The following is an 18,185-nucleotide window of genomic DNA, read 5'->3' as shown; positions in this document are numbered from 1 at the left end:
AATCAGCCTGCCATGCATGTTTTTGGAATGTGGGAGGAAACCGGAGCACCCGTTTGTCTGTATGTATATATACTGTATATATATACTGTATATATATATATACAGTATATATACATACACACACACACACACACACACACGCATACATAACTGTATGCAGTATATGTGCAATGTAAAGTTTATTCCATTTTGTACCATATTTGCGCATAGTTTTAAGTATAAATTGCTCAGATAAAATCGGGTAGTCAGCGGCATTCTCTGAAAAGTCCTGGGATCACTTTCCAGTCTTTAGCATTAAACTTACAGCTGAATCCAACAGGTTATTGAGGGGCAGATGACTTCTGGTGTACCTCTTCAGCGGCGGCATATTTAATATTTATGTTTGAGTGAACGGTGGGCCAGTGGTTAGCGCGTCTAGCTCACAGTGCAGAGGTCATGGGTTTGATCCCAGCTCCGGCCTCCCTGTGTGGAGTTTGCATGTTCTCCCCGGGCTTGCGTGGGTTTTCCCCGGGTACTCAGATTTCTTGCCATATTCCAAAAACATGCATGGCACGTTAATGGAACACTCTAAATTGCCCCTAGGTGTGTTGTTCGTCTGTGTGTGCCCTGCGATTGGCTGGCAACCGGTTCAGGGTGTCCCCCGCCTCCTGCCCGAAGACCGCTGGGATAGGCTCCAGCACCCCCCGCGACCCTTGTGAGGATATAGCGGTTCAGAAAATGGATGGCTGGATGAATAGTTGCGTGAACCTTGGCAGCACACACTGCTTAGGCCTTGACATTGTGTCACTATGGGCTGTACGTCCAGGGACAGAAGTGCACTTATTTAAAAGGTTGGGATAGATTGGGTCATTTTAAAATGTCACCCCTTTTTGCAGCCCTCAACCGTATTTGAATTTTTCTTGGGATGTTAAAATGTTTTCTCCTCATATTGTTAAAATTGTAAAAAAAAAAAAATAAATAAATATTGGCTTCACATGACACTATTCTCCTCATGTTTGTATTCTCTTAATAATAGTTGTTTATTCCTGTAAAAGCACTCATTTTTCTCCGCAATATAATATTTTTGATACAGTACATTTTTTTGCCTGTAATTTGAGTTTTTTTTCTACAATTGTATTTGTGTAACATTACAACATATTTCATTAATCCACTCCATTCTTGCGCATTTTTATCCTGACATCATTTTTTTCTTGTACCATCACATTTTCTCGTCGTAATATTATATTTTTCTTGTAATATTTATACTTTTCTCTTGGCAACAATACAACTTTTTCTCGAGCTATACTACTACTTTTTTTATTTTCATTCGATTCTTGCAATTTTGCAAGTCTTTGCAGACTGCCAAAGAAGACCTCAGTGAGATGGGTGTCAGCTGGCATGGAGCAAGAAGGGTCGCCAGTGACCGGAACAAATGGAGGAGGCTCGTCGCCCAATGTTCCAAATAGGAGCGGGCGGAACTAACTAACTAACTAACTTGCAATTATGCACCCTACATGGACAGGGAATGTGGAGTCTGCAGTTTTGAATGAGCCAGGTTTAGAGTTAATTAAAAATTATAGTTTAGTTAAGAGCATATTTAAGAAATAAAAGGGTAAAACAAAAACAAAAGATATCAAGCTTATTAATTCATTTGATTTGTTCCATTTGTGGACTTCAATAAGACTTCCTGATGCGGTTTCTGGCACTTGTTGGTGAGCACGCTTTCATGAGACCACCGTTAGTTAATGCCTAAACCAATGTTGAATTTCTTTCCAAATGCAAACAAATCATTTGTCTTTTTAATTAGTCAATCTTTCTGCGTATGCATGAATTGAACAGAAAGTGCCTGAGAAGAAAATAACTCCCGACAAATGTCTTGATTTCTTCTTTTTTTAATTGAAGAGAGATATGTACTGTATAGGTGGCCTCTTGGAAGGCACCCTTGCAAATTGTACAACAAAAAGCTGAACCATGTATTTATATCCAGAGTACAAAAATACACATCTCAGTGACTTCAAATCCGTATATAATAAACATAACTAATCATGCATTTTCTAACCATAAAAAGGCACAGAAAACAGTCACTTAGTAGTCATTAAAAAGTATTCATTATTATTATTATTTTTGTTATTATTATGATCAATAAACTACTTTTTACTGAAGTCAATCAATATAGCAATACAGGTGACAGACGACATTATATTCAAAATGTGAGAACACAATGCACGCAATATACATTAGGCAATAAATATATATTTTTAGATGATTGATAGTTCTTACAAATTAAAACTGTAAACACAATGTAAACAAATAAAACTCCCATCACAATTTTTTTAGGCTATGACAGGTCCTTTTGCATGGTTGGTTTGGACAAAACCAGGCAGTTTGGAGCATTATTTACAGACATTAAAGAAAGATGGCAGCTTCCACATAGGGGGGCAGTGGGGCATTTGCTTGCCTTGAAATTTGCAACCCAAACCAGGCAGACACTTTGGATGCATATCTTGACAATGAAATGTAACTAAACCACAGCAATGCAACTTGGAAAAAAAAAGTGTCATAAGTAATTTAATGGTTAAATCTTTATCTTTGGCTAATAACTGCAGAATGAAATCTTTTTCACAGTCAATGTTCAACACTGCACTGATAATTGCAATTTGCACATGATTCAAAACTGCAAACAAATGTTCGGAGACCACCGTGATGTATTCCATCCGGCATCCACCATATGTAGCATAAAAGTAGTTTCACAACAGGAAGATATGTCATAAAAACCATCAGAATTGTAAAAAGAGACATCATGTATGGTGCGTGTTGAGCTATCAGGTTACAATCACAGAAGCAATTGAACGCGATTGGAATACAACTGCGACCTTTTGTATGGTCTTTCTGTATCACGGAACTTCACCTACAATTTAGGTGGGTCTGAAAACGAGGATTTCATTATGTTTGATAAAAGGTGAAATCAGTCAACGATCAATGCTAAGCGGCAAATGTTTCGAGGGAGAACAAATAGATTTCTGATATTTCTGATTTCAGGCCTAGCGAAAAAGCTATTGGGCAACTTAAATCAATTTGATCCCATTTTTGGGGATAATTATGAAAGTGAAAATCCGAAAAAAAAAAGGACAAAATAAAGCATTGTTAAATAACACGTTTGGCAACTCTTGTGATATATTAACGACACAAATGACATACTGTAATAGCTAAACCGTTGAGCCAGCCCGCTCTTATCCGCTAAAGTAATCCTATTTTAACAACTCATCATGGAAGCACCACTGGAAGAAATACGTGTGTGTGGCGGTGGGGGGGAGCGGTCTGTGCGCCACTCAAAGTATTGCACCATCATTCCATCACGACATTATTGTCACGATCATGCACGAGACGACAAGTGTCGCGGTGTCATGTACACAAAATCCAATGTGTTGAGACACACATGCCATGTCAGCCACTGACTGGACGACACCATTTAACACACGTGGCTTGCATACACCGCTATACTGTACTGCAGAGACAGTGCATATGTCGAGATATAAGATTTACAGTATTTACAATCTTACCTATAGAAAAAAATAATAGACCCTGTAATGCCACCGGTTGGAAAGGAAAAAAAGCAACATGCAATGTTCTGCAGAAAAAAAAAGGATTTGCATTCGTGTTTCATAAATGTGCGAACTTGCCAAAAAGTCGAGGTGTGCTGTCAATCTATTGTAGCAGAACTTGTACTTGCATTAAGGCAAGAGATAAACAAACAAAAAAAAAAACAACAAAAAAATGCATTTCCTCATGTAGACACCAGGGGCATTCATTTACTTAATTTGAGCGAGTGCCACGCATTTTGGGATGATTTTAGAAATATTAAATATCAGAGGTGGGCAGCGTCAGTCTGTCAGTGAGCTGCTGTCAGTGTTTCATGCCGGCCCAGTCCGACAAACGACGTCGAGAAGGGACCAGTACCACGGCACATGGAAGTGACGCACACCTGACACGCAGTCAAATACAGACAAAACCAAAAATAAAACAACGTTGTATACTTCTTAGTTCCACGGACCTCAGTGGCATGTCCCATATTGCTTTTATTTCACCAATCAACATGCTGTGTGCATCTCTTGTCTGTCTTTAAATGTTGGGGGGGGGGGGGGGTTGGCTGGGTGTCAGGGTGCGCAGCGCCTGTGTGTGACGTGGAACTTCCGTTCTCGGACAGGCATGGCCCACGTGACGGAAACAATGAGAACAGACGCACCTTCAGTCAGTCTGACGAAATGCCCTTCTCTGTTAAATACGAAACGTTAAAAAAACAAAAAACAAAACAAAACTGTAAGCTTCCCTCTTACATCAAAAAAGAAAAGTCTATTTTTACAAACAAATAATTGAAACAGTTGACATTGGTTACCAACCCACCGCCTATGAAGACAGCTGGAATTGGCCCCAACACGCCTGCGAGCCTAGTGAGGATAAGCGGATTAGAAAATGGATCGATGGATAATGGAAACAGGCCATGTCTGATCTGGCCATTTATTTTTATTTCGCTTTTAGATCAAATTAAAAGTGACAATTTGAGCTCTATTTTCGTGGACAGCGCATCTGCTGCGGGGCGCAAATGCCGGCGGATGCTGATTTTCGTGTAAGCGCAAGGCTCACTGTGAGTGCTTGACAATTTGGCAAATAGGTCTCCGCCAAGCTGGGCATTTCAGCATTGTGAAATAACATAATGGAGGGACACATGTCACAGTACGCATTTAACGGGAATGAGATGAGCTGCTTTGATTGGACATGATAGAAGTTGGCTTTAACCACTCCCACAGCGGTGCAGACCTCCATCTCTCAGACCCGGCCTGCGCTCAACTGCGAAATTACCAACACTGGGACTAACCCGCGACCATACAGAGGTATGAACTCCACACACGATTCACATCATTCAAGAAAATCATGAAAATAGAGCCCTCTATGCAAAATTCAGTGGGTTTTTGTTTTTCAGAATTTACCTTTTTTATTTTTCAGGTGAATGTTAAGATAGCAGATTTTGAACGCTCAAGCCAGCTCTACAGTTCAAGCAGACTTGGCAGTCAATTGGGGCACGGGGTCTATTTGAGGAAATACGGTAACATACCAACATAAATGATTCTCCCATCTTTAATGAAAAATGAAACCTACTGGTGAGCGGCAGTAAAAAAAAATAAATAAAATTGTGAGTTGACTTTGTTTTTCGCGTAACATTCACTTGGTTTACCATTTTTTTCCTCCACAGTAAACCATGTCCCTAATAGCTTGAAAAACTCTTAACGACATCCTCCTATAAAGCACATTTTAAGCTAAAAATACTCAAAAGATATGGCACTCAATGCAGACCTTTGACACGTCATCGTCATGCAAACAAAATAAATTAAAACTCTTCCCTCATGTGCACGAAAAAGGACACACTCTGTCGTCACAAATGGCACTGATAATACTCGGAAAGTTAACTTGTTCAAGTGTTTCGAAAAACTTGAAAAACACTAAATCATGCAATTAAACCTTAAACGATCAAGCATGGAACATGCTGTTGTTGAAGTTCTACAAACTGTTTTTTTTTTTTAAACAACAACATTAACCAGAACGACATCCCCGCTCATGGAAGTCCTGCTTTCCTGCTTTTGCTACTTATTTGTTATCACAAGTCGAACAAGAAAATCTGCACTGTGTTTAGTTGCATACCAGTGTGTGTGTGTGTGTGTATGTGTGTGAAATATGTTGATTGGTTAATTGTCAAAGAAATGGCTTTTTGTGAAGATTCTTCACAATCTTCCCTCCTCTTCCTTGACTTTGGAAACAGGCTTCAGGGATCCGATTGCCAGCTTCTCCAGTGATGTGGGGGGAACATATGCTTGTGTGTTTCCCCTCTTCGAAAGCGTCTGCTTCCAGGTTAAAGATCTACCATGGAGGTCTTGGCCAGGTCCTTAGTTCCCTGTAGGATTCTCTTCATATGACCCACTTTCGATATCCCCAGATCCTGCAAGAGAAAAAAAGAAGAACAATTAAAACTACAGCGCAATTAATTGTGAAAAACTACTGTAAAATGTCCAAAAATGATTTTAGACTAATGACATGGACAGGAATTGGTTGTGATTTTCTCAGTGGAGCCAACAAATTCCATGCACACACATACATAGTTGCACTTTCATTATATCGTGCGCGACTTCTTCCCTCACGCTTGGCCTTTAAAGGAGTGGCACACAACACACAACACAGTTTTTAAGTGCTTGAGTTGACACACAGGCCTCAAATAAAGCCAATTTGAATGTTTGAGCAAGAGCTTTAAGAACAAAGAGGGCTACACGTAAGTGGTGAGCTGGTGCGCATGAGCACTGGAAATTGAATATTGTGCTCCAGTTCAAGTCTGTCAACGCACTTAAGCGCACCAGGATTCTTTCAGCTCAGTCAAGTCAATTTGAATGCCGTTAGGCAAGCTTCAATTCGAAGTCAAGTCAGCCGCTACGAGTGCTTCTGAGGGCCACCCTCAAAATAAAAGCTAAGTAAGGTTTTGCTATCCACATATAGTATTAGTTGTTTCACACTCGGTTTGAAGTTGACAGAAGCCCGTTCGCCTGGGTATTTTCCGCTACAAAGATGTCATGAACTGCGGTGCATTGTCCATTTGGTGGTAAAAAGCAGACTAAACTACACACCCTGCTTGGCCGCGCCAATCCTATGGTGTGTGTGTGTGAGTGTGTGTGGGGGGTGGGGGATTGCACATGGACAGGAATGATCAGGGTGGAAGGCGGTCTCCAAATGCCCACCACGTAATGGTGATCTGTGATCTCCGTAGCTAACTTTTTAAACCATCTACGTATGGAGGTCTGCTTGCAGTACCTTGTGAACGTGCCTTGCTTTCTGCTTCCACAATCTCAAAAGACTGTGAGCCTTTTGTGTGCGGATTTTAAAAGGAATGAATGGTGCCACTTCCACTGGCTGGGAAGTGAGTCGGCTGTATTCACACCCACAATGGCGCAAACGGCCGTTTCGAATTGTGTTCAGCTACAAAAATATCAACATAAAGAAAACTTTACTCATGCGAATGGTTAGACCGTCCTTGCGCCACACTTCCATTGGGCTACAAAATAAAGCCCAAGGGATATATAAGTATACAATCAAGTTAACCATGGATATTAAAATGTGACCCCCCCCCCACACACACACACATACACAAAAACGTAAAATGAAAAATCTTGAATGACAAACGAGGAAAGCGTAAGGCACTGCTCCACGCTTCTTGCAAGTGTTTTCATTTTGTATGTGTGTGTTTGACTCTTTTGCGTGTTAGTTGGCTGAAAGAGTATCGGCGACTGCAGCCCCCCCACTTCACTCGAGTGGTCGCATCTTACGCTTGCTTGCAATTCAAAGGAAAATCATTAGTTTGGGCGCTTGTAGGTCAAGGTAATACTGTGTATAGAGTGAATAAAAATGAATGTCCGATATATGCCAGATACGAGAAGCATCAAGAGTGAGTGACTGGATGCTCGCTGACATCATAATAAATAAAAAATGTGGACCAAATTTGTGAAATTGGAATAACACTGCAGGACATACGGAAATCTGTCTACACAAAATACCAGACATACAGTAGTTGTATAAGGCAGGCAGGTGGTCTCGTACAGAACTGCAACGTTTGTGTTGCAATTGTTGTTCCGACTTTTATGATACTGTTATAGTCCTGTAAAATAGGCCTATGTCAATAACAAAAAAAATGATTGCAAGTATACCGCCTCAGATGAAATATGAGCTAATGTAATATTAGATATGAAGTTTCTTCAATGCCAGTACAGAGGGAACACGGTTAACTCTGTGGGTTAAGCATTGAAGGCAAATTCACAAAACCTAAAAGATATAACTTTTGAGTTCTCAGAAAGAGTCCAGTGTCACAGTCAATTGTCAGTCCGAGGTATACATTCCTGTCACCTGAAGTCAGCTGGGATGAGTCTCAGCTCACCCGGAACCCTTGAACAAAAAAAAAAAAGGCTTTCCTGTATGTACAGCGGATCTTTCTGCTTAATTAACAATTCGTTCATGATACAAATCAATGTTCAGTTGGAAATATTTGGCAATCCCAAGCCTTTCTTGTGGCTTTAGGTTAGGCATAGACATCGATCACAATTCCAAACAACCTTAGAGAAAAGCAGCTTCTTTATTATTGGTACTTCCCGATGTTCGTGTTTGAAAAAAACAAACAAACAAACAAACAAACAACAACAGCAGCAACATCTAAAATACTTTTCCTGAAAATGTTGGTTGAATTCTGAATTTGACCTTGTAGATCTTTCACTGTATTACGATGGACAAACCGACATGATTCCTCTGCAGAGAAGCAAACACCCTTGCTATTCATGGAGGACAGAGACCTGCCATGAACAGAATAAATCTGTAGGTAATTTACACATCCCTAAATAAGGTTTACAATTGCCTACATGCTATGAGATAGTGGCAGAGGACTACCTTTGTTGCTTTGGCCCGAGTTCAAAAACAGCAAATAGGTGAGTTTCAGTGAATTAAAAAAAGTCACAAATTGAGACTATGCAGAAACACCCTGTACTTGCTCTTAATCCAGTCCTGCTCTTTTGCTGTAAACTCTCTCACAGTACTTGAGAATTGGCTCTTCTATCAAGCAAGACAGTCAAACAGAGAAAAGCCAGGCAGAGCAATGCAATGCAGCGGACAGGGAGTTATTAAAGAAACACACCAGGAGGATAGAAGAGTGCTGGTCAGGGGACAGAGCGAGCTGAGTTTTTACTGTATGTGCGAGTGTGTGTACCTTCAGGTCCCTCCTCTCCAGGTGCAACAACTCCGAGCCTCGGATGTCGTGTCGGATGAAGGTGTCCCGGTACTCTCCCAGACTCAGCTGCTCCAGCCAGACGCCCACCTCGTCTGTGCCCCATCTCTCCACTACACACGCAAACAGGCACATACGCGCGGACACACACACACACACACACACACACATACACATACAAGCACAAAGGAGAGCAAAGAGAGGCTCAGAGTGCCTACCAGATATGCAAAACAAATGCACAGATGTAAAAACGTCACCCACGCACACACTGAAATGTACAATTCCTCAACTAGTGGTTCCTATTAATAGACACTGCATTCTTGATCTTTATAAGAAGAAATAAACACCTCCTTCAAATGAATGCCTTCCTTGATCTTCACCATGAAACTCAGGCAGTAGACATCATTATCTTAGCATATTCATTAAAAAGGTAACAGCTGAGCCCATTTGTCTTGTTTTGCTAATCAAATCAGCAGCATGTACTTTAGCATGTAACCAACCTATCAGATGAATTTAAGTTTATGAAACTTACAGTTTCCTTCATTCCACTCAAATGGCCTGGTGTTCACTCCTCATTGTCTTTAACTTGAATTTGTATGTCAGTCGGAACATGGCGTATTTTATCACTAACCTTCACTGGTGCGCAATAAAATCAAAATTCAAGTCAATATACAGTGAAAATCACTTCTAGTTTATAAATATAATAACCAGATGAAAAACAGTCAGTATGACAGCAATACTCTTGTTAGTACTCATCCAGTTCTTACACCAAAGCCCAAACTAGCGCCACTAAATTGCGAAACATCACTTGGATAAATTTTTAAAAAAGGACCCTCTGCCCAAGTTCTATAGTGAGCCACTGCTATTAATGGGTGATTCGGATGAAGCTCTTTCCACCATATAGTGAAAATCAGCAAGTAAATGATACCAATCTGAAAGGGCTTTTTAATTGCCAATAGATGCCACAAGATGGCTCTGGTTGACTAAATAGAGCTCCTCCTAAAACTTCAACAGAGTGTGTTGGACCAACAGCAATATTTTTATATTTGGCATGCCCCGGGCCTGAGCCCAACAGCAAATTTGTGATTTATTTTCGGCAAATAATCCAGGATAGAAAAAACAACTATTTAAAAAAAATTGCTAATAGGCGAATGCTGAACCGCGACTACATGGGGGTTGGTTCATTGTATGAACCAATCACCATGGGCCACTAGATGAGGAAATACAGTATTTCTTCTCACACACTTGAACAACACACACACTGTAGTATATCATTGAAGGAAGTCAAAAGAAATACGAGGAACAGAGGAAGGCAACAAGCATTAAAGGTGAGAGGTGGAGAGCAAGTTTGGCGGCTGTTAGCAGGAAAGAAGGGCTTTCAAGTGGGGCCTCGGGGCAAACATGCAAGCAACCTTCCGGCTCAACACAGAGGAGGAACAAGTAGAGAGGTGGAAATACAGCCGAGCTAATTCATCAATATAAGCAGCAAGGCTAATCTGATCTATCTTTAATCTTTATCTTCTTCTTGTTCTGCAATTTAGCCCTTCTTCCGAGACATGGTGCTCACTGAAGGACCAAAGTGCCACCTGAACAAGACCTTTGAGTTTGGACGGAAATGAAAAGCAAAATTGATTTGACCCATATCTCGTTAAAAAAAAAAAAGGTGGGGGGGAAGGAGCATTAAAGTCACAATGGAACTGCTTTTGTCTTTTACACACAATCATTGGATCACCTGATGTAAAAGTGAAACGAGCCTATCTATCATCATGAAGGCCTTTCACATTTTCTCCTGCTCAGGAATGCAAGTAAAGTGCCGCACGGTGTAGTATTGGTTACGTTCTGAGGTTTGGGGTTCATCCTTTCTGTTTGGAGTTTGTATGTTTCACTCATGCAGCTTTTCCACTGCACAGTACCAGTTTGGGGCAACAGGGAACATGCAAAAAAGAAAGACATGTTGCAGTGAATGCATCACTGGAGATACACGAAAAAAACAAGGTCCCCTAAATTTTTCTTTACCACAGTCCAGAGACTTATTTTTTCATTAATGGAACCGACTGGAGCATTGCAGCACAGAATAGACTCATGTGTGTATAATATGCTTGCAACAGGGTAAGCTAATGTTGGTGTGTGAGTTGAAGGTGCTAAGATGCATTTAAACCTGTTTTGTTAAATAAAGGTATGTAAGGGCTGGGAATCTAAAGCGAAACGTTTCTGTGTGTGTGTGTGTGTGTGTGTGTGTGTGTGTGTTTACAAAACCTTTCAGCATACAACCAAAGAAAAATGCCACAAGAACCATATACATTCATAGCATGACCAAGCTCATAACGCAAGTATTATTTGTCTTTGTTTGTCCCGTTCAATAAACAGCTGAAAGAGCATCAGCAATTGTGGCTCTTTTTTTATTCACCGCTTCACTGGAATTTATGTAAATTTTGGTTTGCAACACAAAGCAAAAAAAAAAAAAACTGACCAAGCAACAGCATCATGTAACTCGAAAGAGTCAAGTTGGGGCGTTCAAAGTCAAAGTACGAAAATAATCATGAGCTGGACTCAGTTCACCTCCAAATTCACTCCGTGCAAAATCTGTGCCCGTTTAACTGGATGTAGCTTCTATACTAGCAGGAATTGAGGAAAGACGTATGTTGACAATTTTATAACCAATTAAGAGAAACTGGATGACTTTGTGGGGGAATCACTAGCTTAGCAAGTCAAACCCACTTTGTTTCTGCAAGGAAGAAATGGATCTGGATTGCCCGCACTTGACGGCTGTTCGACCCGGTGCAAAATGAAATTTGTTCATTTGTTGTGACGTATTCTTTGTGAGCAATGTCACTCTTCATCGGCGGAAGTCCATCCTCATAACATCCACAATGACGCGCAGGAGAAACGTTTGTTTCATTCAGCATTAAACTCAGTTTGAACTGACCAGAAACCCATTGAGTCATTAAAACCCCAGCAGCTGACGGCACCGGAAGCATTTATTTCAAAGAAGACGTGCTCGCCTTGTTGCCCACAACTCCCACAAGTGGCTTCTCTGACATCACTGTCTGTTTGCTCAGGTTTGCCCCGCCTCCGAAATGCACTTGATGCGACTGCGGCCAGACTCAATCGTTGGTACAGCGAGGAAAGGCGTGGTTGGATGAGTTTGGTGTGGAAAAACAAGTCCATTAGGTTTGTAATCAGATGTGTGGGTGCAACACTTCATCAATTAATTTGTCCATACAGAGGGGTAGCTTAGGACGTAAAACAACTGTCCTCACAGGAATGGTCCGCATCAATCCTGATTGCGATTGTATTCCGCTCCTGTCAAGTGGATGGGTGGCATAAAGTGAGTGCCGCCTTACCTGACTGCGGGCTGGTCTTTTTGGCCGCCTTCTCCTTTTTGAACTTGGGCACTATGCGAAAGACGCCGCTGCGACTGTTCCTCTTGCCATAACCCAGAGAGTGGTCCTGGTACACAAGCACAATCAACCTATAGCCTTTCATTGAGCTACTCCGCTCTCCCACAACATGGAGCCATCTGCGACATCCCCGACAGCAAACACCATGCACAGCGGCTTCATAGACTGTCTTTATGCTGTACTACATGTTCATACAAGGTTTGTGCGTGATGCTCACCTCCTCATCATTGGGCTGCAGAATGTGGTAGAGCCACGATATGTCGCCTACTTTTCCCAGTTCCAACTCCACACTCTGCAAGGCACTGGAAAGTTGTTCCTCCTCTGGTGGGTCCAATTGCTGCCAGAAGTATACATATAATTATGACTCTACCTTTTTATTACAGTAGATAACCGATGATTGCCAAGGTAAAATTGTTAATAAAAATGGGAACCTCATTTGTGGAGATTCTGGAGGGTGGACACAGTTGAACAATTCATGTTGTTTAAACAGTAAAAACAAATGGGTGTATCTGTATCTTTATTCCGAATTTCACCAATTTTTAATAGGTTATTCCTTGGGCCTTGTACTACCCCACTGTGTTGAAACTGGTTAAATATTTTTGGTGTATCCCTCCCAGTGAGTGTTTCAACATGTCAACAAGTTCATTAAAATCAAATCAAGATTTTTGAACAATTCTGTATATTACTGAAGGAAAAAAGGTGAGACCAAAATGATTAACGTTCACCAGAGTTTAACTCAGATTTTGTATAAAAAAGCCGCATGTTGTAGTTTGAAGGAAAATGCTTCCTTTATTTTCAGGTAATGCATAAAAAATATACCTACATATAATTATGGCAAAGACAAAATATTCTAAACACTTTAAAAGTAAAAAAAAAAAATATCAATAATGTTTTTTTTTGTAGTGTATAGCATTATCACGGTCCATTTTGTCATTAACTTTTTGTAAAATGGATCCTCTCTGCATAAAATACAGTGCTCTTTCAGTTCATAATTATTATTATTTTTTTTTACATATTAGACAGCAATCAATGTAAGCCTTGCGGACATACCAGAGAGACCCGCCCCACAAGAAGGGTTTCGGTCTCGTTGTACAAAGCCTTGACAGTGCTGGCCACCTCTATTGCTGTGTTCCTGGACAGACTCTGTAACGTACATAACATCCATTCATTTGTCAAGTTGATAAGCAGTTCGGTCGAAGGAAGAGATTTGTACATTCAACGCGAAAGTATGTGTTAGGTTTACAACTAAATTTGCAGAAAGGAAAGTCTTGTTGACTGAAAAAACAAACAATAAAAAAACAAAACTATCCACTCCATTTTATTGACTTGAACTTTATAGAAATATACCCCAACCTAAACAACAAATGCCAAAATATTCGCAAATTGTAGCAAAATCTCGACATTATAGCTATATGATACCTTGATTAAAATTGTTACAACGTTTGATATTCATTCAAAAGCACATAGAACAAAAAATTTAACAAATTAAATATCCAAAACTCCAACCTTAACCACTTAAAAAATAAGTTGAATCAGAGCAACCTGTTGCAAAAATGTAATATTTGACAATACATTGAACAAAACTGTAAGATTAAATCACAAAGTGTATATACAGCATAAATCCCAAGAGTCTAAAATTCATTTCAAAGTATACTTGAAAGTTTAAATTAAATGCTTTCAATTAATCTTGTAAAAAACATTTTCATCAAGGCCAGGATTTTACCTCGGGGAACTTGGGATGCGTTTTGTTGATGGCGTGCGATGCTGCGTTCACGGCGTGTGCCAACTCCTGCTCCAAGAGCCCGTTGGTCTTTGCGGCCTCACATATCCTGTAATGAAACAACGAACAAGAATAAAAGTTAAGAGAGGAAAAAAAAAAAAGAAACAGTTGACTTTTGTTATGTACTGTCTTGGATCGTATAGCTACCGCGTGATGAGCTCTTCTGCGGCGCGGGCACACAGCTGCACAGTAGCGGCCTCTTCCTCTGTGGCCAAGTCGACAGACTGCTGCGAATAGAGGTGAGGCCGCAGAGGGGGCTTGTCGTACTTCAGCTTGTCCTCCCATGATTTAAGTGTGTTCTCAAAGGCCTGAGTGGAGGCGAGAGGACGCCGTTAGAAGACAAACCTCCGCTATGACAGCCATACGATTCTTCTCAGTTTCCTCACCCGGTCTCGTGTGAGCATCTGCGCTCTGTTTTTGTGCTGGATTTTGATGACTCCTGGCGGCTGGATCCACGCCTCCCCGTCAACCTGGATGGGAACCCCCTCGTCGCCCAGGATGGTGATCTTCACTGTTCGGCACTGATTTGCAAAGCATACTTTAGATAGACATTCCCTTTTGAGCCACATTTGGGGAAATTCATCAAATTTACCTTCATTGGTCTGAAAATTATTCATTTAATGAATTACATATGGTTCTTTGTTCGTCGATCGATACATGCGACATATTGACAGGCAGAGCAATTTAATGCCTTTACCACTAGATGGCAGATGGTGCATACTTGAATTAAACTATCTATCCACCTGTTGGTACTCATATAATAGAATAAATAATGGCATGCACGCACTGAATAAGTACTGTACATTTGTGAGATGACATCATCATTTCAGTTTAAAACTTTTTGTGACATTTTGAATTGTTAGTATACGTTCCTTGGTTCAATAAAGGTTGAGAAATATTGCACTACACTGTAATATGGAGTATGTTGATCAAATTCTGGGGACAATAAATACTATTTAGTCATTTTTTTCTCCTCTTTTTAATGACAGCGATTTTTCCAACCTCTGGAAAATTGAGAATGTTATATAGTCTGTCCTAAGTGATCTCACCTGTGCTATGCGGTGATGTTGCAGCTTGATGACTCTGGAAACAGCCATCTGCATGCTCCCAAACACAGCCACCACTTCCAAGATTTTATCATCAAATGATGGAGCACAGAAAATCTGTGTGGTTCGAGAGATTAGCAGACATCGACAGTGAGTCAAAAATACTTGGAATTGATACATTATGCAAGTCCGCTCCGAAGCCCAATGGAACAATTAAGTACGGATCGATTTTCTCCCCAGACAGTGTCAACAGTAACTAAGCATACTTCGCATTTTAAAAGCTCATATACTGTACAATACATTGAATTCCTCGTGGGTTTTTTTTTTTTGCGTGTTCATGTACTGGTAAGATCTGACCACTAGATGGGGCCATAAGACATTGAGAAGGGGTTGCATTTGCATTTCATCTGCACTTTAAACGTGCGATTTAAAAACAACGTTTTTAACCTTCATAAAAAAATTTAATACATTGTAATTTTGATAAGAATGGGTTTTCTTCAGGGATTTTAGCATCCTCACACATTATATAAGAATGCATGTTAGGTTCATTGAATAGAGGTGTGAATGTCAGTGGAACTGGTTCTCCGTATGTGCATATGTGTGCCTTGTGATAAACTGGCAAACCAGTCAAGAATGTACCCTGCTTCTGACCGTAAAGTCAGCTCCGTAACAAGCTACTAACTGGTAGAAAAGGGATCAATGAATATAATGAAGAAAATGTGCGCAGGTAGAAAGATAAATAATACAGTATCCAACTTACCTTATAGTTGGTTACTATTTTCGAATGAAATTTGGTTGGCTAACATGCTAACAATTGTTCTGCTAATATTTCCTCACCACTTTTTCCACAGCAGCGGTTACATAACACCAAATGTTATGGAATATAAGTGTGTGTGTGTGTGTGTGTGTGTTAGCTGACACTCTAAAATGCTATGAGCTTTAAAAAGACAATCATGGCTATACTGTAATTCCCTTCAAGGCTATCAGGGTCACATGAAAGGAGACTCTGGAGTCCTGCCAGGTTCTGACAACTTTCCTGACAGATTTTTCCTCCTGCTTTTATTATCCCTTCTCGCCTCAGTGGAACATTCATTTGGAGTGGACTCACATCATCCTCCTTGGTGCCACCCCAGAAGTTGGTCCCGCCGGCATAGCTGGGAATGTTCAACACGGCGATACCCTGAAGACTGGGCAGAGGGATGTACTGGCCGTCACACTGGGAGAAATTAACAATTTAATTAATTTCCGGCAGAGGTTCAGGCAGAGATCTCAGTAACAACAGCATAGATTCAATAAATGTTCCTTAATGTCTCACCTCCAGTTGGACTTTCTGCTCCAGGTTCTTGTAGGTCCTCTGGAGGAGCTCCTTGGTTCCCAAGACGCCGTACCACATCATGTTCTTGGTGCGACTCCTGTGAAATAAATATTTATAATATTTGAACAACTTTTCTCTGAAGATCAGATGACATATTTTTTTATTTAAATGCAGCCTGTAAATGGAGGTCAGGTAGTACCAGTGCTGTAACAGCGGCCTATAGCCACTTTCATACTTGTCTGAAATTGTCACTGTTCTGTTCTCAAAGTACCCTATCGACTAGAGTGCTAAAGTCCATCCATCCAAATTAAAATTAGAATTACAGTCTTCCATGAACATAACATGCATGTTTTTAGAATGTGAGGGTAAACAAAGCAGCCACAGAAAACCCACACAAACCAGGGGCCTGAGTCAAGATTCAAACCCCAAATTTGCTTGACTATGAGGCAGAGACCATTACAGCACATTTTCCGACATCAGACATCTATACTGTATACGTTCGATACAACCTTTTTATTGAGACATTAAGCTAAGAAGTTCACATCTATTCCCACTAGGAAATGATCATTCCCAGTACTTATTTTTGTGGTGTTTGAACCATAAATCTGGACCACTTGCACATTGTCAATACTTAATGGGCTTTGGCTCTGAACACGGCTGTCCGATTTCCGATATGTTTCATGGTGAAGGAGCACAAATGTCTTAGAAATAAATAGAAATGATATCTAACTTGGTCACACCTGCATTTTTCTGGATGTTCCTCGCGCTTGTTGTTGAACTCCAAGGAGATCTTGGCATCAAGTCCAATGCCAAAGTAGTTGTTCATCACACATTTCTCCATGTAGCCCTCTCTGATGGATAAGGAGGAGGGTAGGAAGCTCATACACTTTCTTACACATGTACACAAACACTGGATGAGATTCGGTTCTTACAGTGAGTCCAGGTCGGGGTCAATAAAGGGGGTGGCGCCGAAGGGGTCGATGTTGGCCAACAGCATCTTGCTAATGATAGAGCTTCCTGCTATAGAGGCTGCCAGGCCAGCCCTCAGTCCTATACACACACACACACACACACACACACACACACACACACACACACACACGCACACACACACACACACACACACACACACACACACACACACACACACACACACACACAAACAAACACACTTATATTCACGCAGGTCACCGACAACCAATTTGCTAAAGAGATAAATAAACGATTTTCTATGCTAGCATGCTTGCTTTTTGTTGTTCATATTTGTGTGCTAGCGTTTTCTTGGGTACTACTAATATGACAAATAAACCTTTTGGGTGCATTTCAGTTCAGAAGTTGAATCAGAATAGAAAATTTTAGTCGTCTTTTTTGACACAAGTCTTTGTACTTCTACTCAAGTATAGAGTGTGAGTACTTTTGCCACCTACGTGTCTGTATGTGTCAGTGCTTGTGCTACTGTGTGTTTGAGTTTCTACTTTAGCGTGTTTTTGTGCATAACCACATAGACTGCAGGTGTCCAGATCCGGTTCGCCACATTTTTTGTGGCCGACATGTACAAATCATGTGTGTCAACTTCCATGAACATTGCTAAAATGTTTACCATTATTTTTAATTGTCATTTGTAATGGATATTTTTTTGTTACCCTTCTTATAGTAATTTGAACAATAATTGAACAAACGACCATCCTTGACATCTGATTTTAAATCTAGTAATCAATCAATTTGTTGCAGATTATGAAATAATACAATGAGTCAAATTTATTTGGATTCATTTGAGATTTCACCGTCATACCGTCATACAATAATTTGACACCCCTGCTGTATGTGAATTTGCGAAAAGTGAACCACAGATACAATGCCT

The 18,185-nt window shown here is 40.5% G+C and overlaps 1 protein-coding gene across 6 annotated transcripts in view; it reads right to left on the bottom strand.

The window, feature by feature from the left end:
* Window positions 1-1,855: 1,855 nt before the first annotated feature.
* Window positions 1,856-18,185, bottom strand: part of dgkh (diacylglycerol kinase, eta) — a 71,649-nt gene continuing 55,319 nt past the window's right edge. For 4 of the 6 annotated variants that reach the window (XM_086123246.1, XM_086123247.1, XM_086123249.1 and 1 more), the window contains 13 exons: window positions 17,257-17,374; window positions 17,065-17,175; window positions 16,325-16,421; window positions 16,118-16,225; window positions 15,013-15,126; window positions 14,350-14,484; window positions 14,111-14,271; window positions 13,907-14,012; window positions 13,234-13,326; window positions 12,401-12,520; window positions 12,127-12,232; window positions 8,765-8,895; window positions 1,856-5,968 (listed from right to left, as the gene is read on the bottom strand). In XM_086123246.1, coding sequence (XP_085979372.1) covers window positions 5,882-5,968; window positions 8,765-8,895; window positions 12,127-12,232; window positions 12,401-12,520; window positions 13,234-13,326; window positions 13,907-14,012; window positions 14,111-14,271; window positions 14,350-14,484; window positions 15,013-15,126; window positions 16,118-16,225; window positions 16,325-16,421; window positions 17,065-17,175; window positions 17,257-17,374 — 1,487 coding nt within the window. In that variant the 3' untranslated portion in view covers window positions 1,856-5,881. The remainder of the gene's footprint in view (window positions 5,969-8,764; window positions 8,896-12,126; window positions 12,233-12,400; window positions 12,521-13,233; window positions 13,327-13,906; window positions 14,013-14,110; window positions 14,272-14,349; window positions 14,485-15,012; window positions 15,127-16,117; window positions 16,226-16,324; window positions 16,422-17,064; window positions 17,176-17,256; window positions 17,375-18,185) is intronic. The other 2 variants (XM_086123248.1, XM_086123251.1) reach the window with 1 other exon arrangement.

This window comes from Hippocampus guttulatus, chromosome 11, assembly GCF_054856545.1.
Source record: "Hippocampus guttulatus isolate MCC_2025c chromosome 11, RoL_Hgut_1.0, whole genome shotgun sequence".
NCBI lineage: Eukaryota > Metazoa > Chordata > Actinopteri > Syngnathiformes > Syngnathidae > Hippocampus > Hippocampus guttulatus.
The sequence above is the reverse complement of the archived record's forward strand: the minus strand, read 5'-3'. Positions and strand labels throughout refer to the sequence as shown.